Source organism: Akebia trifoliata, chromosome 1, assembly GCF_017979445.1.
Source record: "Akebia trifoliata isolate Shusen 1 chromosome 1, ASM1797944v1, whole genome shotgun sequence".
In the NCBI taxonomy this organism is placed as follows: Eukaryota; Viridiplantae; Streptophyta; class Magnoliopsida; order Ranunculales; family Lardizabalaceae; genus Akebia; species Akebia trifoliata.
The window spans coordinates 35214327-35236598 of record NC_141375.1 but is presented as its reverse complement, the minus strand read 5'-3'; the positions used below and the strand labels follow the sequence as shown (position 1 = coordinate 35236598).

Sequence of the window (22272 nt, the reverse complement as noted above, 5' to 3'; positions counted from 1 at the left end):
TGACAGGCCAATGGGTACTTGGGATTTGTTTATCCCTCTGTCTCTCGTTGTGATTTAATTTGGGACATATTCCAATATTTACCAACACATGAAAATGATTTATGCTATCAGACTCAATATTTGGAATCAAATATGAATGGCCATGATAAAGAAGAAATGGGTTTTAAAAGTAGCTTTGGAAAAAGGAAAAAAAAAGGATTTTAAAAGAAGCTTTTGCTTTAGAAGGAAAAAAAAAATGTGTAAGCTGTTGCCTTGTATTTTGGGTTCACTTGTGAGTAAGAAAAATGAGAGATTCATTTACTTTCGATACGTATCTTAATTCAATTGGATGGTAACTATAGTCAAAGATTACTCGAAGACTCTAAAGAAATAACGTGTGGGCAACCGTTATCTCTTTCGATTCCACCAAACTACCTACCCATTACATTAGAACACACAGACAAGCCTCCTACATTCCCACCAAAGATGACACTATCCTTTGAAATTTTGGACCTTAAAATGGAAAGTTCTCTAAACTTCAAATGGTTTTGTTTTGGTCTAGCAGCAACCAAGGACCATATCACTGCCAGTCTTCCTTCCTTTCTGTTTTGAATATGGGAGCATACCTTATGTCTAGCCCTTCAAGGACACTAAAAACTTATTCCCCACCTTTTTTCCTTGCTTGGTCAACTTGAATTATTCCTGCCTAATTTTAATAATTCAATGGGGTTACGGAAGACTTTATGAGTAACAAAAGAAGAAAATTCAAATTTGTCGAAGAGCCGTACAATTATTCGTGCAACAAAGATCGATAACAATCATGTTAGAAAGAATATGTAAAATGCACGGATTGAGGTAATAAGAATGGATAGAAACACGCTTGAGTTGATATAAATCTTGGATTTAGAAAGAATTGAATTGAGGAGCTTGATTCATTCGGTGTACTCCAAATTTTTAAGATAAAAGATCTGATGATGAGTCTTCTCAACGCTCTAACACATACATACGATATTGATCAAACTGTGTCTCATGGCATTTTGAATCCAGCTCACACGTCGCTTTAATAGATGAATTGCCCAATCCTTGAAACATACTACAACCCCAAGTGTGGGCTACCCAAGGTTTGGGTCAAATCGAAATCCAATGCTTTTCGGATCTTAAAATCGTTGCCACAAAGCCTGGCCCATCTGATGGCCGCAAGCACTTGGAGATATTTACAGCCGAGCTGGGCCAAACCCAATTTTAAACACCTAGCTCCCCAGCCCAGTCCTAAACAGGAATAGGGTCCAGTTAGCCTTGCTCAATTTCTAAATGGACTAGTTATTCAACCCAAACCAGATCTAAAATGGGCCAAAGCCCATCCCATAGACAGCCCTAACTCAGTTGCGAGGAGTTGACGTGGCAGGGTCAAACCTTCCCTCAATGCAAACTCTTGGGGAAGATCAATGAGAGATTTTACGAATGTTTGCGCATATACACCATAAATTAGCCTATTTGATGAATTATAACCATTGGTTGTTGATGATGATGGACCATGGTCCAAACATCTCGTCCATGCCAGATACCGAGTCATCTTGGATGAGTTTTCCAATATGTTTGAGATGTCTCGTTCAAAAATGAAAAAAATAAACTTGGGGTTTTAAATCTAGTCCGAAAAATTGACTTGTCCTTCGGTCTCATCCATACTTGATACTAAGACAACTCGGGCGATACATCTCGGTCTCGGACGAATTTTGAAACCATGATGATGGACTGCCACAACCATCCAATCAGATCAGTTTGTTATGTACTTTTATGTGGGAGTCGCAATCCATTTATTCCAACTTGAATATTTCTCAGACTTGATTGATCATGCACAAGTTACGCAATAAGGATTGAAAGTTGGGAAAAAATAGTAGACATCGAAGGTTATTTGAATTCTGAATGTGCACGGTAGAGAGTTACTAAAACAAATGTGGTGCTCATAAGGACTAACTTATACGTATTAATTCTACATATGGAACATCACTTGAACTGAATTAAGCTATCAACCATTTTTCTTTCCTGTTAAGTATGTAGCAAGCATCCTATACACGTAGAAAGAGAACCTTTATATGAAACAGATACGAGTGGTCCATTTAATCCATAAATTTACTGAATTCTTTTTTATTATAGGGAGGAGCGAACCAACACTCATTCTTCTTGAAAAATTGGGAGAAAAAGCCCAAACTTGTTAGCCCAATTCAAATCTTAATGAGTTGGTCTAAATCATAAATCATAATCAATAAGGTTTAAATCTCATCTTGAAGTAATGTATTGATCAAGAGAAAAATCAAAACTGTCTCGATCAAGACACTCCAAAACGATTGAAAATATTCTAAAATATTTAATATTTTGGACCAGTATTTTCATTCAATCCCACCAAATGCAACCCAAATCGTGCTTTTAAAAATCCTTTGAGACTGAGATGATTTGACAGAGTCATCATCTCGTAATTGTTCGGAATTTTTCTTTGTCTTCTTATTATTATTTGATGTTGTTGCTTTATCGGAATGAGCCTTTCTCTCTCCATGTGCTTTGGCTTAGTCGGGCCCACACATGCGGGTGTCTTCAGTTTATTCTATCATCAGACACAAATTATATTGTTTCTATCCTTTTAAGCTCTTTGTGCCTCTCAACTCATTGCCAATTGATTTTGAGTTGGCCCTCCAAATTTATCAGACATTATAATAACCTTGAAGTGGGTGGTGAGATGGCCAAGACCTTAGCTATCGAAGGTCTTGACTCCGAATCACCCCTCGATAGTCACCCCAAGGATTTATCCCAAAAATGATTTGGTGTATGTGGGAAAGGGAACTGGTTTGACTTGAGTCAGACTGGCGGACTTGCACGGTAACTATGCCCATGTGCGCAATTGTGCACAAGTGGGCCCCACTGGGCTTAATCATGGCATCTTAAACAATGGACGATGATTAATGGACAAAATTAGCTATTCGTATAAAAATTCGACTCAACATCAACTTTCACTTCAGCACATTTTCGAGGATCTAGAAAATGTAAGGTCTTCGATCTTGCGTTCTAACATATTAAAATGCATCAAGAAACACCTCGTAAAAAGCCCCCCTTATATATTTGCGTTTCGCGGCATATTTGGTCAAGTTTACTTGAAGTCTAAAACCCTCGAAAATCACTCTCTACGCATTCGCGCACCACCATTAATGGCGAAAGCAAGCTCCTGGATTCCCCACGTGGAAGCATTCGTCGACCCCTCTCGTCCTTCAAACCAGCAGGTTTAAGCTCATTTTCCTCTCTAATCCTACACCTATAATATCTGAAAGTTTTTTATTCCCTCCGATTACAGTAAAGTCCATCTTCTAAAATATTCGAGAAGTTCGCTAGGGTTTTAGTTCGATTTACTCGAATTATTTGTGTTTTATATTGAAATATTTGATCTAATGACTCGAAATTGATCTTTATTTGTTGAATTTGTTTCTTCTGCTTCGATCCCCGACACTTTAAATTTACTCTTGTTCTGTGACTGTGAATGTTATAGTCTGCAAATCTGGATGCAATTGCTACACTTGTGAAGAACGATCTTTTAACCATAGAAGCATTGGTGAGTCTCTGAATGATTTTCCAACTGTACGATTAAACTACACATTCTCGTCTAAATATACTTACATATTCACACACATTTTTTTTCTTTCTTTCTTAATTTTAGGTAAAAGAAATGGGATTGTACCTGACCACTACAGATAATGTCATTCGCTCTAGAGGTACAGTTTCATGACTTTTACATGGGTTTAAGGCCTTATTTTGTTCGATTTTACTTCTGTACAGCATACTGCAGTGTTCTTCTCTAACAGTCTGAACGTTGAAGCTTTTTTATGATTCGTTCATGGAATGTCCGCGGGGGGGGGGGGGGGGGGGGGGGTTGAATTAAGCTGTAAGTTTTAATAATCACAGATATCTTGTTATTTTGTGGATAAACAATCCCACTATTTCGAACATGAGGAATGCTAATGTTACTCACCCTAGTTTGAGAAACACTTGTGTTCGCTCTCTTTATCTGGTACTCTAGTAATTTTCATTTAGTTAATGGACGACACCTTATTTCAAAGGGAAAAGAAAAGAAAAGTAAAGGTTGTAAATGACTTAAACTCCCTGAATGAATACTTTCGACGAAATGGATGGTTGTGTTTCTATATCTGTTTCTTTGATTCACTTCAAAATGAAACGATCGAAGGTGGGTTGCTGTTGACAAGTGCTTAGATTAATCAATTTAAAGGAAATGTGCTGGTGAGAGATGAATCCTTGAGAGAGTGAAAGAAATAAAGTTAAGAATAATATTGATTTGGGGCATACATTTGTTTTCCTTATGATTGATGTGGTCGTATGCATGTATATACTCCTTTATCCCTATCCTTTCATTTTTGAATTTTCTGGTCGTCACCTCCTTATATTTTTCCTCTGTCATGTTCTTGTCTTCGAACTTTTATGCAATAAAATTTTAATGAAATAACTCTTTTCTATGTCATTTTACTAAGTGGTACTAAAATTTCAGGTATCCTTCTTCTAGCAGAGCTGCTTACATGTCTTTCATCAAAGCCGCTAGACAATGCTACTGTACATAGCTTGATAGGATTCTTCACAGACAGGCTAGTAAGTCAGCAATTATGATTTGATACTCGTTTACATATTGAATGGTGATAAGAGTTCATACAGATCCCTTAACCATTTTTTGGGATCCATGATGATTGAAAAAGGCAAAAGTTTGATTTTAGGACAATCTTCTCAACTATTCCACTTTCTGTGGATTTTTATTATGTATTCCTCATTCCCTTCAAATATTTGATTGTTCCTTGCTGTCCATGTGCCCCTGAAAATCGCAAATGGGAACATATACCAAATGCTCGTACCATGTAATGAAAACCCAAACAACTTCCAACTACTGAAAACATCCGGCACACTTCTACTAGGGATAGCCTAATAAATGCCAAAGAGCTAGAAGAAAGAACTAAACTCCTTAGCAAGATTACAGTGGAGGAGCAAATGTTCTACAATCTCCTTGCTCCTTTCACACATAGCACAGTAATTAACAATTATCTTCTTCTGAGAAATGGGGTGGGGGATGGTCAACTATTAGAGTGTTGTCTAAACAAATTGTCCACACAAAAAAGGCCACCTTACAGAGCATGTGGAAACCCCAAATGAAGGAAGCAAAGAGTGGATGATATGATGCCTGGAGACTACTCAAGTAGAAGAAACTGACTAAAGATTCCTTTGCAGTTGTATCACAATCTGTTTTTATCATATTTCTCTATATATTTTCATCATAAGTTACGTGATGGTGGTATTTACAACAGGTAGATTGGCAAGCCTTACATGGTGCACTTATTGGTTGCTTGGCGCTTCTAAGGAGGAAAAGTAATGTTGGTATTGTCACTGTTAGTGATGCAAGAACACTTGGTCTCACTTACCTACAGAACATACAAGTGCAATCTTTAGGAAATCATGACCGCAAGGTACAATATTTTATGTGCATGTTTTGAAAATATCCAAGAAGTTCATTGCTATCAATTAACATTCAATTTCTTGTTGAAGATATACCCATATGACATTTTCCTTTGTAATGTTATTGCAGTTATGTTTTGAAATTCTTATATGTCTTTTGGATCGCTATTCTGAGGCAGTTATAACACTGGTATCATTTTTTACATTCTCTTTCCTGCTAGTCATGCATAGCAATGAATGGATCTCTCTCTCTCTCTCTCTATTTCAAGCAATTGAAATAGTAATGGAAGTATAGACCCAGATAAACTAAGAGAGACATAAATGCATACAATTGAATTGCTTGCACATATTTTTTACCAACATGCAAGCATATGAAAAGAGAATATAAGTATATTGAACTAAAAACTTTGGAGTTTGAAATTGAATTTCTCATACATAAATTTAGAAGTTAAAAACCATATGTGATTCAAGATTTGTTGCTATCCAAAAACTTGAGGTTGAGTTTAATTATCATATATTTGTTACTTTTTCTTAAATTGATTATTTGTAGTGTTTTTCTTGTTTTGTTTCCTTTCAGAATTTTTATTATTATATGACCTGCTTGAAAGTCTTAGTGATTGTTTATTTCATAGATTTTATAATTTATATGACCACTTTATGGTGCTCCTCCTCCCGCCATAGAGCTGCTTCCTAGCTATTTTGACAACTAAACTTTAAACAAGATTGAATGGGGAACTAAATTCGTTCAATGGACCCAAATTTAGGATGAGGCTTTGATGATAATATATACTATATAAATAATAGAAGATAACCTGCATTATTTGAGCTAATTGGGATTTGTTTAAAAATTATGATTAAGTCATAGTATTCGACATAAAATACTCAGATAAAATAGTGTCTTTGTTACACAATAATTGTGGCTTTCCTCTACATGAATTTTATTTAATCTGTTTCATAACTTTTCTCCTTAAAAGTGCTTGACATTTTTTTGTGGTGCAGGGTGATGACCTTATTTATGGGATATGTGAAGCGATTGACGGAGAGAAGGATCCTCAATGTTTAATGCTCACGTTTCATATTGTAGAAATTCTGGGACACTTATTTCCTGATCCGTTGGGTCCATTAGCAGGTTTTTCTGAGGATCTTTTTGACGTTTTGGGTCGTTACTTTCCTATCCATTTCACACATGTAAGCTTAAGGAAAATCATGGTGTTATATAATCAATCTCTAGGTGCTTCCATTTATGGATGATTTTAGCTGTTTATTTTAATTTTCTGCTTATCAACTAGATCATAAATTGGATTTAATGATTAGAATTTCACTTTTTTATTGTTGTAAAATTTTTGTTCTTCTTTGGTTAGTCTGGAAACATATCCATAGAATGAGCATAGTTGAGATGGATGAGTGGTAAGACTAGGAAAGTCAATGAGAACCTTTGAAGAAATTTAGTAATAACCCTAATAAGATATAAAGGAAAATTGTTTGAGATGATTTTGGCATATATAGAGAGACCTATAACAACACTTGTGAAGAGAACTTTGGTAAGTCGAGGAATCTAAAAGGGCATTAGGGAAATGACGCAGATGGAGGCAGTATGAAAAGATATCATGATACATGCTGTTACTGAGAATGTGCCCCAAGATAGTGTGGAATTTCGAAATAGGATTGTCTTCCACACCCCAATATTTGGATAAGGCATAGGATGATGATGATTTTTTTGTTTAGATGGTTCAAATCAATATTTTTAGAGGCATGTGAGGCTACCTCGAGGCGGGCCTCAAGATGAGGCTCATTATAATTGTCTTGAAGTATAAGATTGAAACCTATAGACAGGTAAGGCTTATGTTTCGGACCAAGATGCTCGCAAAAGGAATACGCCTCAATGTGATGTGTGACTTAGAAAGGCTTATGACTCAGTGTGAGGCGTGGCCGAGGCTTATGCCTTTTGATTGAGGCTTAGGCATCATGTTTATTTTTCTATATTTTCATTTTTTAAATTTAAATTATATATTTTTATCTCTTTTTTTTTTTCCCCCTTTCTCTTTTCTTCCTTTTTTATTTTTCTAACAAAGTAAGATTTTGTAAGTTTCTTCTTTTCTTCCGTTTCCTTGTTGTTGTTGGTATGCAATATAATTTGGATACTTAGAATTAAATTCGAATATCTATTCTAAATATCAATTTTAGGTTTATTACAAAAATATAACTAATTTTTATTTTTTCTATAACTTTCTTTGTACAATACTGAGTACAACAAATAATTATTTTATGTTTATTGCGAAAATATAACTAAATATTACTTTTTCTATTATTTCATCTGTATAATACAAAGCACAACAAAAATTCTTTATAAATCAAACCAACTCAATGATTTTCTTTGCATATATAACTATTTGTATTCGAATTTAATTGTAAGTGTTCAAAAACCTATCCCAACTTAACAACTTACTCTGGACTTGCCTTTTGACCTCAAACTAGGGACTTCTTACTCCGTACTTGGTATGCAACTTTCAAACATAGCTCCACAAAGACTAACGAGTTACAACTAACGACTTCCCAAAATTGTCAACTCTTCAAATAAAAAATATTTTTCTTAAATATAAATAATAATATTTAATATTATCATTTATTGTAATGGATTAAAACTTAGAATTCATTAATGTAGATTTGAAATTTGGGAACATATGGTGGCTATCCTAAATTTTCAATTGTTTAACATGCATGTGAAACTTACGCCTTATGCCTCAGGGCAATGACCAGCCTCACTGCTTGCTTCATACCTTAGCATGTGAAAACATGGCCTCAAATTAAATAGTACTTTTGAGCCATCTGTTTTTGTTGTTGTTTGGTGTTCTACCTGATTTCTTTAATGGTGAATGTGGCTCTGCATAGGGTGTTATACTCTTTCTTGTTTGTGCTTTTGTTCGTCAAATGAATAATGTTCATCTATGTGGTGTATTGATTGGGCTTATAATTTATCTATTTGCTTAGTTGAAATTTCCATGCTTTCAATTTGTTTCCCTTTATTGCATTTTTTTGATTTAAATATTTTTTCTTTAATTTGTGCAGCCAAAAAATGATGGCTTTGATGTTAAAAGAGATGACCTCTCAAGGGCCCTAATGGTACGTGAAATACTTCCAAGTGCTGCTAGAAATTTCTACTCAACCATGTTGCTGTCAGAATCCCAAGCCATTGGCGAGATTTGTTTGTCTCTGCTGCTGATTTCTTTTTGTGTTAATGAGTAGAATGCTGAAAAATATTATATGGATGGAACTTACCTCGGACAATAATTGTATTAGCAATTATTTGTATACATGTAGTGGTACATGTGGCACTTTTTCTGAAAAGCAACCAGAATTGATGCATGTAGTGGTACTTCAAAATTCAAATAAATATTATGTTCATATGTGCATTCTTTTAGTTTTTTGAAACTAATATTACGTTATGTACTCCTATTTTCAATATTTATTTGATTTGAGACACTTCTTCATTGATCATTGAATGTATCAGTGCCTGTTAAATCTTTTGAATTAGGCTAGATTGTGCCTTACACATTTGATTAGCGATGTCCTGTTCTGTAAAATGCTGTAATTGAACTCTCAAAAATAGGAATTCTTTGTTTCTTAATTTATTTTTATGTACGCTTTAGCTCATAGTTAATCCACTGTTATAATGACTAACTGGAAACTCAGTTTGCAGCTTGCTTTCACTTCAACTCCTCTATTTGAGCCATTTGCCATGCCATTGCTTCTTGAAAAACTTTCTTCTTCTCTGCCAACTGCAAAGGTTAGTGACATTAGGGTATAGTTCTAGTCATTTGCACTCGTCTTTGTGAATTATCTCACTAATTTTTATTATAACACCATGGCACTGTCTTTTTCCTGTTAACAAATCCTGACACTTTACTGCATTGTCACCCTTTTAATTTGATGATTGTTATTAACTAATGATTACCTAATGAGGGTCTGGGTGTTCCATCCTTAATATGCTACTTCTTTTCAGTTGCTAAATGTAACTATGGTTATTTGATTGCATTAGCTCTATTTTGTATGGAAAGGTTTTCTTTTATTTTTCGTATATACTATTTTCTCATTTTTATTTTACAAAAAAACCCTTTTGAAATCAAGTAGATTAAAATGTTATACTATGTGAAAACATGAAATGTTTGTCGTCAACACCCATCTACCATATTGGGCATGCCAAATATTGCCACACAAAACACTTTTCAGCCCCATTGATCCAATGAATGTTTAGGCCTCTCGTAACCTGGTGAGCTTACATACCACAAGCCAGCTTTATAGGTGATTTCTTGCCATTGGATTGGGCTTTTCGCCCATCATGAACCAGAACCATGGGTAAAAAACAATAGGAGCACCCAATTAAAGAATTCCAACCTAACAGCTAGAGACCACCTAGAAAGTTTTTAGTGTGTAGGTTCATCCATGGTGGTCGGGGTAAACATTCATAGATTTAGTTGGCTTGATGAGTGTTCCATGTGGCAATATTTTGTGTGACCGAAGGACAGGTCTGTGTTTTAGCGTACTTTGAAGTGCCGTGTTAGATACCTCATATCTGAGGGACATCGACACAGTTCATGTAAATGCTACAGTGTAATGAAATTTTCCTGTTAATTTTTTTTTTCTGTTGGCACTGTAAAAGTAATGATTTCCTGAATGCTCGCAGGTTGATTCTTTGAAGTATCTAAGCCATTGTTCAGTGAAATACGGAGTAGACAGAATGGGAAAACATGCTACCTCTATTTGGTCTTCCTTAAAAGATGCATTTTTTAGATCTTCACCACAGGAGCCTATATTTTCACTGATTTCAGAATCACCAAATGGTATGGAATTCCAGAAGAATGAAATTACAAACGAAGCTCTAGTATGTTTGCAAAAGTTTATGCTTCAAGATGGTGGCCTTTTTCTAAGTTTGATTCTTGAAGATGAAGAAATAGAGATGACATTCAGGTCTGTCACATGTGTTAAAAAATATAATGACATTCCTGTAGAAATAAAGCAAAAACTACATGCAGTTGGATGTATCCTCTCTGTTTCATCAACAGTTTCCAGTGCTTGCTGCAATAGGGTGTTCCAAAATTTCTTTTTCCGCTTGATGGACATCTTGGGACTTTCCCCCGGAAGTTCAGACTCAGGTTGCATTTTAGATGATGGCTTCGTGCTTTCTGAGAAACTGAATTCCGGAGCACTTTACCTCTGCATTGAACTCCTTGCTGCCTGCAGAGGTTTGGCCATAGGCTCTGAAGAGCTCTCTCCACAATTGATCTCAGAAGAAGACACTTGGTTTTGCTTGCTTAAAAAATTTTCAGGGCCATTAGCTGGTGCTCTCCGCTATATTTTGGTTACAAGTACAAATCAACATGTTTCTGAGGCAGATATTTATTGTGGGGGTAAACTCTTATCTTCCCTTCATTATTTACTTGCATTCTTTTCTACTAATGTAGCTACTTATCTGCTTCTCATTATGTTTGACTGGCCAGAAATCACTGTTCTTTTACCAATTCTTATTTTAGACTGTATGCTTGGTTGGTTTGTTTCCTCAGGGAACTCAAATTGTCATGTGCACTAGGTAGTAGGTATGAATGATATTGTACTCAGATGGGTTTCTTAAACATTTTTTTAATGCAGTCTTTTATACGCCAGCCTCATCCTGATTTCAATCGCTGCAGCCTGCAAGTTTGATATTAAGATAGGTGTATCTTCTATTTTTATTGGGACATAATATACTCAGTGTTCTATTGATCCTAGGGAGTAAATATTCACTAAAAAATGCATTTTAATTGAATGCTTTCAATTGCATCATGGATAAAATATACTGTCAGTGTTTTAACATCTCCCTCCAGTTCATTATCTTAAGGTGTCATTTGATGTTTATGGGATTCAATTTAACACACACATGTGATCTAATGCCAGTTAGCTACCATTAAATTCTTTTCTTGACATTGTTTTTTTTTCTTATTTTTTTATTGCAGTGAAGGGCTTGCAGATTCTGGCTACATTTCCGAGTTGTTTCTTACCCGCATCAAAGTCAATATTTGAAAATATTTTGAATGTCTTCACATCAAATCTGTCTGTTGGTTGGGAAGAGCAATTGTTATGGAAACTTAGTTTGAAGGCTTTAATGCAAATTGGTACATTCATTAAGAAGTGTCATGATTCTGAGAAGGTGATATGCTATATGACTATCGTGGTGGAAAAGCTTGCTTCATTAATTCTTCTTGAAGATTCTTCTATGCCTCTATCTCTGCAATTGGAGGCGATTTTTGAAATTGGCACAATTGGTCTAGATTTTATGCTGAGGGTAATTCAAGGGATAGAAGAAGCTATATCTGCCAATTTCTTTGAGGCTTTTGTACGTCTTTCCTGTTACTTTTCTATTTGATAGTGCATACATCCTTTTAATTATTTAATTTCTGTTGGTAAGTCCTAGAATATCCTCACTAGGACAATTTAATGACTTAATAATGAGTATCTTGTGCCATCAATTGATTTTGTGCATCAATCTGTGGACATGTGTACAAGATTAGTGGTTGGTGTAGACCAGTGTTTTTAAATCCATATAAACAATCCTTGGGGAGAGGCTCACTAAAAACGTGGCACAAGGAAAAGATGTCTCAACTAAGAGGCATCCAAAAGGCTTACCTCATCAATGTGAGGCGTGACATGCGCCTCTCACATTAAATTGTCTATTTTTTTTCCTGTTTATTAAGACTTATATTTATTATTTTTTTGTTTTCTTCCTATCTATATCTGTCTTGTTCTTTTTTTCTATTTCTTTATTGCTGTTAGTATGCTATGTAATTGGAGATTTGGAAATAATTTATAATATAAAATAGTAATATATGCGAAGGAAGTTAAATTGATTTGATTCGCAAATACATTTTTGTAACATTTGGTATTATGCACAGAGAATTATTGAACAACAATAATTAGTTATTTTTTGAGATAAATATAAATAATTATTTATGGTAGAAACTTTCAATTACTCAAATATAAAATATTTAGTTCTTGCTGAAATATGAAATAACAATATTTAAAGATATTATTATTGTAGGAATTGAAATTTAGAATTTTATTGTCTGCATTTGATACTTGAAATTTGGAAATATCTGATGGCTATTCTAATTTTCTATTTTTAATATTAACTATTTATGTATGTTATATTATTTATCTAAAATTCCATGCATGTGAGGCTTACCTCTTATGTCTCAAGGCTTACACCTTGAGGCACTGGCTAGTTCAGCCCACCGCCTCATGCCTTAGTGTCTGAAAATATTGGTGTAGGTTGCTTTCATTATGTTCAAATGTCAATATGTGATTCATATTTTCTGTTTTTTCCGGCATAGTGGCATCCATATTGTTCTTGTTAACTTTCTCCAAGTTATAAGAATGAAATCATGTTCAAGAGCTCATTTGTACTGTTTGTGTAGGTCAAAGGTAATTTGAAGTCGGTTGAAATTTTAGTTCCTTTGTTGGAATGCTACTCCAGTAAGGTGCTCCCATGGTATGCAATTGTATCACAGATCCCCCTCTCTCTCTCTCTCTCTCCTTTTTTGTTTCATTATGATTACTCTTTTTTCTTTCCCGCTTTCTTTTTAGTTTCACTACGACGATTCAATGATTATAGTTTGTACCCTTTCATTTTATATGTTTACCATATTTGGTAACTTGAATCCAAGTCTTATCCTCTTTTTTTTTTTAATTGACAATTCTATGGTATAGGCTATTATGAATTACATTTTCCTGTATAATATAGGCTACATGCTTTGCATTCTGTAGCTCAAAAGTGACAATTATAACTTAAGCAACCTGAAACTTGCGATCCAATGAGACTTCACTACTTATGAATGCCCATGTTGAGGGTGTTTTGGCCATTTAGAAGCTATGAGGTGAACGCATGTTAAACTCCCTCCAACTCAATCAATATCAACATGTATTGACTGGTTTGTCTTGGTTGATTTTGTCAAAAACATCAAGGAGGTTTCAGGGATTCATTGATTTGTCCCCTCGTGCTGGTAAGGTTAGGACCATGGTCCTCTCCAATTTTCAGCTGAGAAGATCTTTGAGATTAACCGGCCAACTGGGTTGGGGCTATTCTTTTCTATTAAATAGGAGTCAGCTATCTGCATGAGTCACTTTCTTCTAGGCTCTGCGGGAAACATAACATTCTCGTTCAAATATAGGCTGGCCGTACCTGTGATGGGCCTAGGATCCAATGTGACCACTTAGTCTACGTTGCCATGTTATTGTTCTATGCAAGTGGCTGAACTGCTTTTTATAAGTTTCTCCTGATAGTTTTTCATATTGTAGCAGAGGGATTGACCTTTCTATCACATATTTTTGGTGTATCGACATGGCTCCATGGATTTATTTTCAATCGAAGCATCAAGCAGCGAAACCTAGTTCTACTTGACTAAGCCCCATGCTCGTCCAAGGAGGGAGTTTGCTTTACCTAACTCCCCTTTTTGATAACAAGGCAGAAACCTCGGGCCTGACATTCATTGTTTTGTTCGTTAGTTTTGAATGAAGACTGCCCTACGTGGTAATATATGAGCATAACAAGAACATGACTACACTGAACCCAACAAGAGCATAACTTGCTGGGTCTCCTTATTTCTAGCCCCATTTGTAACTAAATTTTTTAACAGAGTACGGGTTATTAGTGAGTAGTATTGAGTTTTTCAAAGTCAATACGGAGTTTAGTTGAAAATTAAGCTGAATCACATTGGGACCATGACACAACCCTTGTCCATATCTACTAAACTCAGGAGAACCAACTTGGTGTCAGATGAGTTTAAATCATTGTTTGTGCTACCTAAATTTTTTGAGGGCTGTCTGATGAGTAGGAAGGGGAGGGTGGTGCTCATTTTTCCTAGGGTTTGGTGGAAGGAGAGATGGGAAGGTTTATGTTGTCCAGTTTTTTAATCTCATGTAAGATTTCTTTATATCTATCTAACAAAGACATGGGCACGCGTTTCTGTGTGTGACATTGTTACTGAGTGTTATATACTCTTGACATGTCCAAGCAATTTTTCTGTATGTTGAGAAACATATTTTTAAAATACTTCAGTTCATATTTAGCGTATAACACAGAAATGTTGTATTCAAGTAAGGTTATATACATCAAAAAATATGCAACCAATATATAAGTAAAGACGGGAAGCATAATATTTTGTATAAATCAAGATTTGTTTGAAAAGTGTGTTGGCATGTGTCCTACTCATGGCATGACATGGTGTCTGATACTGCAAATTCTTGGAAAATGAAGGGTCCTTGTTTCAAAGCTTCATTTGATGTTATTATTGCATGTTCCATTGATGTTATCCTTTGTTGGCTTGGTTAGGTCCCATAAGAGTGAAGGTTTTGAGGATGTTGCATTGCGTTTTTCTGTTAATATTTGGAATCAAATGGAAAATAACATGACTTTCAATGTCGGAGTCGAAGGAAAAGTAAGTATGCTACAATATCATATTTTCTTGTTTTTATTTTAAAGGGGGATCATGTGCTGAATGCATCTCTTTATTCACTTGCACATTCGATCTGCTAGCTTGCCTCAGTTTTAACCATTAAACAAATAGAAATATATCTTTATTTTTGTTTCAGGTCCTTCTTGATAAAATGATGACAACGATGAGACTTGCTGTTGCGGGTTGTTCAGAGTATGATCAGGGTTTGATTGTCCAAAAAGCCTATGGTGTACTTTCATCAACCTCGTTTTTTCCTTTGAAGGAATCAATTTCATTCTCTGTTCCCATCAAATTAGACGACTTACAACTTACTCAAGATTTAGAGAGTTTTTCATATAGAGATGAATGTATTATTTCTCTATTTGCATCAGTAATCATAGCACTTCGCCCTCAAACCTCCCTTCTGAATGTGAGAATAATACTCAAGCTATTCATGACTGGCCTTCTCAAAGGAGATGTTTCAGCAGCTCAGGCTTTGGGTTCTATGATTAACAAATTGCCGTTGATGATCAACACTACAGAGGCTTCAACCGAATGTACTTTGGAAGAAGCAATTGATATAATCTTCAAAATGGGTTTATGGAGTGTATGTGGTAGTGACCCTTTGTGGAAATGTAGTGCAATAGACGACAGTAATGAGGGTCATGTTAATTTATACCGTAATGTTGCCCTACAATCCAATGCTATGGTTGGACTGGCATGGATAGGGAAAGGTATGATTATGCGTGGACATGAAAAAGTGAAGGACGTAATAATGATTCTTTTGAGATGCTTACTGTCAAGGAGTAACATGAGAACCTCGCCATTGCAGCAGGATATGCTGGGAGAATGTAGTGAGCATGATATACATCCTATTGTGATGAGATCTGCAGCAGATGCATTCCATGTTCTTCTGAGCGATTCTGATGTTTGTTTGAACAAAAGGTTTCATGCGACCATACGACCACTCTATAAACAACATTTTTTCTCTAGTATGATGCCGGTTCTGTTATCTTCATTGAAGGAATGTGATTCATCAACCACAAGGTATGTTCATGAGTTCAATCAAAATCTTCTGGTTCTCTTTTATACATTTTGGAACCCTTCGCTTCCTCCCTCGCCTTACTTGATATATCAGAAAATTTTTGCTGTCTGTTAAATAATCTGGAGGAGAAAAAATATTTATATGTAGATGAAAATGAATCTTTTAACTGGTCTTCATTGTATGGATATTGTATTTATGAATCCTCCAACTACTTCTCAAATGTTCCTTTCATATAGTTGGAAACAATGATGTCTTGCGGAACTTGGGAAACACTAACGATATTCTGTCTTTCATTTCACACAATCTGAGTCAGCTCTAGTTTGGTTTTCATTTCACAAATAAATCTTTATGCCAACAATTTAGGGTTGAGCAAATCATGTTCTTCCATTCAATTCCATCTAAAGCCATGCCTTCTATTAATTTAATTATCTTCATATTAGCTCTCTCTACCTCAACACCCGTCTTTTTTGGGCTTCCTCTCGTTCTTTTAGAACCTAACTTGCATGCTTCTAATTGAAGCAGTTATTGGTTTTTGTTGCACATGGCCAAAGCATCTCAATTGACTTTCCCTTTTTATCACCTCATGGCTTCTACATTTTCACGAATGCACTCTTTTCTAATCTTATCTTTCTTTGTCTTCCACCCATCTTTGCTACGCTCAATTTATGAACATATTGTTTTTGATTGCCCAACGTTCAGCTCTATAAAGCTAGTCGGTCTTATTGTTATGTTATAAAAATGTATTTTTTGTAATGTCCCATTTCAATGATATATCATAAAGATCCAGAAGAAAAAGAATTCATGGTTTCTTGATTACACCATCACACATAGGGGAGAAGGTTTTTTGCTTGGACAGATTAGAAAGTGGCAAGTGAAGTGGGCAAGAGTGGTAAATTGGAAAGCTTCCATGTGTAATATGGATGTGTGCCATGTGGAAAAATTTGTAATGAATCTTGACCTTGCAAGTGTTATGTTACCCCTTGAAAGGACCATAGCACAGATGCATGTTACTGATTGATCTGGGTTGTCCTTCAAAGAGCATTGTTGGGGATCAAAATAACATGGTCGATGGTCCAAAACTGGTCTGGCGTCAATGATAATATATTTTTTTTCTATTTTTAGAACAAATCATTAGATACCTTGGATAGTGTAAATTTTCTATTTCAGTATAGCCAAATGGTTGCCTACAATCATTAGATACCTTGGATAGTGTAAAGATGAGTGGTGTGATCTATCTGTCTTCTTTTTTATCTTTCCATGCGGGGAGAGTGTTAATTTTAAGATAATTGAGTGTGTAGGAGATATTTATGGGTCATTTCGAAGGGAACACTAGTTAATTGATGATTACGAAACAATATATGAACTATCTGAGACTAGTGCATGTTTACTATTCTTTACACGTTCTGTTCTTTACACATTTTTGAGGTCTTTCATTACTTTTTGGTTCCTTATGAATTTATTGCCAATTGTTTATTGAAATGATGAATTGTTGACTTGCTTATTCCTATTTTGGTTATGTTGTTTGGTTTTCTTCTTGTTCTGATGGGTGGCCGCCTCTTTCTTTCCTTCTATTTATAAAAAAAATTATCTACCAAAAAAAAAAAATGTTGATTGGATTGGCCTAGTTGGTCTTGGAAATGAATGACCAAATTCTTAAACTTCGGTTTCCATTACAGTTTTCTTCTCTTGTATTTAACTTCCATGTTCAGATAACAAGGTTTGATTTTTATCCACTACTACTGCAACACCATTTCAGATCCATGTTGTATCGAGCTATCGGGCATGTTATTTCTGGTACTCCACTTGCTGCTGTTGTGACAGAGGCCAAGAAGGTTAGTGTTGGAAATCTCAAAATTCTTGATTAAGATGTTATTTCATTGAACATATTTTATGACTTATATAAAATCTGAGGTCACTTCGAATTATCTCCATTGTCACTGAATTATCATTCTTTCTTTGCAGCTGATTTCTGTGCTGTTGGATTGTTTATCCTCCTTGAGTGTGGATGTTCTGGATAAAGATCTGACTTATAGCCTCTTGTTGGTCTTGTCTGGGATATTAATGGATGAAAATGGTGAGATTATTCCATACATGCATGAATTCATAGCCTGTATGTGTTGTTTAATTTGTTTACCTTGTTTTTCATGAAACTTCTATAGTTTTTCCCTTATCTTTGCCCCTTTAGGTTTTTACATATTTTCACTATGGTATTCCTTTTAGTGCCTCTTTAATAAAAGTGATATCGTACATATATCTACTATTATACTAATATCATATTTCTAAAGATGGAAGTTTATCAGTCATGTAATTGACTCCTAAAGATTGAATAATAGTGAGTGGGATCAAAACCCCACCTTCACCTGTTCACCTTTCCAAGAAAAAACTAGAAATTGGAGTGCCGAGATTGAAATCCCACCTTCACATGTACTCATGAACAAAGAAAAAAAGAAAAATGTCCCTCGTCAAACCATTATGTTCATGTGTTTACCATTTTGTGCTGTCCACTTTCACCTCAGATCTTTAATTCTGATCATAGAGAAATTATTAATGGTTTTTTAGGTGGCTTACCTTCGCCTCTTTATGTATCTAAAAGAAAACTGAAGACATTTTCCTGAATTAAGAAAAAAATTTAGGTGAAATTGTTTATTTTACTAGTTTTCATTTCTTGTATACAGTGATTGTTATTCATAAGATCTTATGAATTCCTATTTCTTCTTTGGCATGCAGGAAAAGAAGCTGTTACAGAGAATGCACACATCATCATAAATCACATTATTGGACTTGTCTCCTACCCTCACATGATGGTAGTATTTCATATCTTAGATACAAATTTAAGTTGGTGGTTGTAATAACATTCATACTATATTCTTGTATGTTTGTGGTGTAACTACGTGCATAGCTAGAATTTCTTTGATATGATTGTGAGTTCTTTTCTTTTATACATGTCTAGTATCTTTTGTTTTTGACAATATTAATTGGGTCTGATATCTTGTTCTTAGTAACTATTAAGGGCAGTACACATACTGCAACACTACCATGGGGCTCCAATTATAAAATCATAGGTTTTTTTTCATTGATATTTTGATGTGTATCATTTTTATCTGAAGGTTGTCTGGAAGCACTATTACCCAATGAGAAACTTGTGTCAGTCTCTTGCTGTTAGATTTAAAACTCACTCATCAACTATCTTTTCTTCACGTTTTTTTCCCCAGTAAACCTACATGCTGCAGACAGAGTCTTTGATGCAAATGTTTCTGTTTTCTTCTTATTCATGGTTACCAATTCGCTTTGAAAGCATTTCCATTACTTTCTCTTTCAAGTTTGTAAGATAAATAGCTTGTGTTGAAATTTATTGAATTACATAAACTTATGGGATACCTTCCTGGAATCTTTCAGCTTGTTCGGGAGACTGCAATTCAATGTCTTGTTGCCATGACAGGGCTGCCTTACACGAGGATTTATCCCATGAGGCTGCAGGTTGATTATATTTTACCGCATGATGTTTGAAATTTTCACACAATTACTTCCACTTTTCACCATTTACTGAATTTTGATAGCTATTACTTTTAGTTCTTTGGCTGTGGTGTAACTGCCATATAATCTTTTTGCAGCTGCTACAAGCTTTATCCAAGGCTCTTGATGATCCAAAGAGGACTGTTCGTCAAGAAGCTGTTAGATGTCGTCAAGCATGGTTAGAAGTTTTAGTTTAAATGGTTGTTACTTCAAATCTTCAATCATCTCTATATACAAGTTTATCTGATGTTGATTTCTACTATTGGTTGTTGACTCAAATAGGGCATCGATTGCATCAACAAATGTTCATTTCTGACTAGTGATAGCTGTTGAGAGCGCCCATTTTCCAATATTGGCCAGGTTTTCATCTTAAAACCTCTTCCAACTATGTTTGAAGTTCTTATTCTTCCAATAATATCCGAAGATCAAATTATTAGTAGATCATAGGGAGTGCAATGTTTTCTTGCCTAGTAGTGTGAAATAAAATACTATATTAAAAAAAAGAAAAAAGAACCAGTACTCCCTTTCCACTAAATCTGACATTCTTTGTTGACAGCAACAATCAAATAATTCTTAGCATCATAAATTATCTTAATCTTCTATTGGGTTAACAACCAAATGTCCCCTTTGGCTTCATTTACCACTTCTGAAAACTGAAAACTGAAAACTGAAAACTCTTATGCCCGTATAAATGTAAAATAATTCATGACCCACCCAACTTCAAGGCAATCTACAGGAGAAAAAGGTCTATGGTTAGTTGATGAATCTTGATTAGTTTGGGCTGCAATTGTATTAGGCAGAAGTCAGATTCATTATAATATAATATAATATAATATAATTTACCAAACTTAATTCTTAGAACATAAAATCATTTTAATTTTTTATTTTTCTTTGCGTGGATATATTTTGTTGTTGTCAATAGGTACGCCTGTTTTAAATGAGATAAACAACTAGGGTGCGGACAGGTTTTGAACCCAAGACCTGTCACTCTACAATACAGGCCTGCCCTTACTACGGTAGCCAAGGCATTTGCATAATGTTTAACAAAACTGACAATTACCAAACTGATTGTTTCATCTTTTTCTCATTTCACAAGGGCAATCCTTGACTATTTGCAGGCAAGCTCTTGATTGGTATTGAATTGCAGCCACGGGCTTCCAACCAAAATCATAGGGCTGACACCAACCTGTATATATGTCAGTAGAGATAAATGGGAACGAGGTTTTTTGGTAGGCAAGCAGGTTAGTGGTTGGTAGCTATAAGAAGGATTGGATTTCGCAGATCTTGTTTCAACTCCCATAGGCTTCATCTGTATAGTATGCATGTAAGGTGATAGGACATGGTTTCTATTTGCATACTAAAATCCTACGCCTGATTTAGTTGGATTTATATTGCTGTATTTCCATCTTCGTTTGGATGACTCATAGATTAGCCAAAAGAAAACTTTCCCTGATTTATAAGTCGGATTCTGTGCTGATGACCATGATATTCTGTTGAACATGATTAGCTTTCATACGGTTTATTTTATTGAAATATAAGAATTTGTCTTGGAAGAAACTGTAAATTTGTTTTTTTGTTCTTGTTTTTGTTTTTGTTATTTTTCTTTTAATTTTAAGAATTAGCATTCAAGACTTGTCTTGGTCAAACCCTAAGGAAAAGGTTGGTTTTTGGGGAGGTTGAAGGCGATGGATTTTTGGAAAGAAATTAGGGTGTTTTTTTTTTTGGGCTAGATTTGAAGCGGATTGTTGAAAAGGGTGTGTTTTATATTTCATTTTAAATTAACTGGGGTTGGAGACAATGAGTTTATGGTGAAAAATGTATGGTTTTGGAAAGGGGCTGAAGTGGTTGTTTTGGTCAGTTTTTGTTGGTATCTCGGTCTATACAACTGTCAATGTATCTGGTCTGTACCAGATTGAGGTCGACCACCAATCCAACAAGGATCGCATAGCACCTTTGTTGGATTATGTTTTGTCGATCTCAATATTAGGATCCAAATCCAAAATGATGTAAGTTGGATCTGGATTGGACCCAATCTGATTTTGTCTACAAAATTTGAATAAATATCATGTCTAAACAGTATATATAAATATAATTGATATGAATTCTCACTTTTTATCAGATCGGGATCCTATCAAGCTGGGACAAGGTTAATCTAAAAATGATTAACTAGGTTATTAAATCTGATCTTTATCAAACCTAAATCCTCAATCCACCAAATATCGTGTCCATAATCCATTTTATAAGTTCTTAAATCCTAGAGGAGCCTAGCACTAATACATATTATTATTTGATAGCAGGGCTGCAACCTAGACGGGTAAGCCCGAAACCAACCCAAGCTCAACCCAATTGATAGGTGAGCCTGGTTCAAGTTATGTAGAAGATGAGCTTGGGTTAGGATCTCTCTTTAGGGCCTCCAAACGCCACCCATACTAATACGCACATATTTTTATATGTATATATTAGTATATAAAAGTATGTGTTTATGAGTTGAAGAATCTTGAACGCTCCATTTTTTGTTGGTGGGGTTAGTAAGTTTCAAAATTCGCTGATTTTTGGTGAGGATGATCTCCTCATCATAGAGATCATCTTCACCAAAATTAGCCCATTCCAAAAATTCTTACTCATGTAGGACAAAACGGAGCCAAATAGTTGGCACTAATGGCTCCATTTTTATATTTGTTATATATTTTTTATTTAGTTTTTTTATTCCATGTTATTATTATGCCTTGTGCAATTGAATATTATTAATGTTGGCTCTGGTTTAATACGATATAATTAAAT

General features: G+C 35.0%; 1 protein-coding gene across 3 annotated transcripts; it reads left to right on the top strand.

Moving 5' to 3' along the window:
* Window positions 1–3092: 3092 nt before the first annotated feature.
* On the top strand, window positions 3093–21048 carry MET18 (ARM repeat superfamily protein). Of its 3 annotated transcripts, none has more exons than XM_086456418.1 (21): window positions 3093–3248; window positions 3512–3574; window positions 3680–3734; window positions 4523–4620; window positions 5325–5483; window positions 5603–5662; window positions 6472–6660; window positions 8539–8592; window positions 9170–9256; window positions 10154–10877; window positions 11460–11839; window positions 12918–12991; window positions 14831–14936; window positions 15091–15980; window positions 17735–17810; window positions 17941–18052; window positions 18706–18782; window positions 19375–19455; window positions 19590–19669; window positions 19774–19851; window positions 20610–21048. In XM_086456418.1, the coding sequence occupies exons 1-20, from the start codon at window positions 3177–3179 to the stop codon at window positions 19805–19807; spliced, it is 3471 nt and encodes a 1156-aa protein (XP_086312544.1). In that variant the 5' UTR covers window positions 3093–3176; the 3' UTR covers window positions 19808–19851; window positions 20610–21048. The 3 variants fall into 3 exon arrangements, with proteins under 3 accessions (XP_086312544.1, XP_086312539.1, XP_086312548.1); XM_086456413.1 differs by having other exon boundaries at window positions 20588–21048; XM_086456422.1 differs by lacking the exon at window positions 5603–5662 and having other exon boundaries at window positions 20588–21048.
* Window positions 21049–22272: the final 1224 nt, after the last annotated feature.

What these genes read in the sequence shown, in the direction of transcription:
- MET18 (XM_086456418.1), top strand. Translation starts at nt 3,177, where the DNA reads ATGGCGAAAGCAAGCTCCTGGATTCCCCACGTGGAAGCATTCGTCGAC. An exon ending in GATTCTTCACAGACAGGCTA is followed by an intron (nt 4,621 to 5,324) that starts GTAAGTCAGCAA and finishes TATTTACAACAG; the next exon opens with GTAGATTGGCAAGCCTTACA. An exon ending in TTGTGACAGAGGCCAAGAAG is followed by an intron (nt 17,811 to 17,940) that starts GTTAGTGTTGGA and finishes CTTTCTTTGCAG; the next exon opens with CTGATTTCTGTGCTGTTGGA.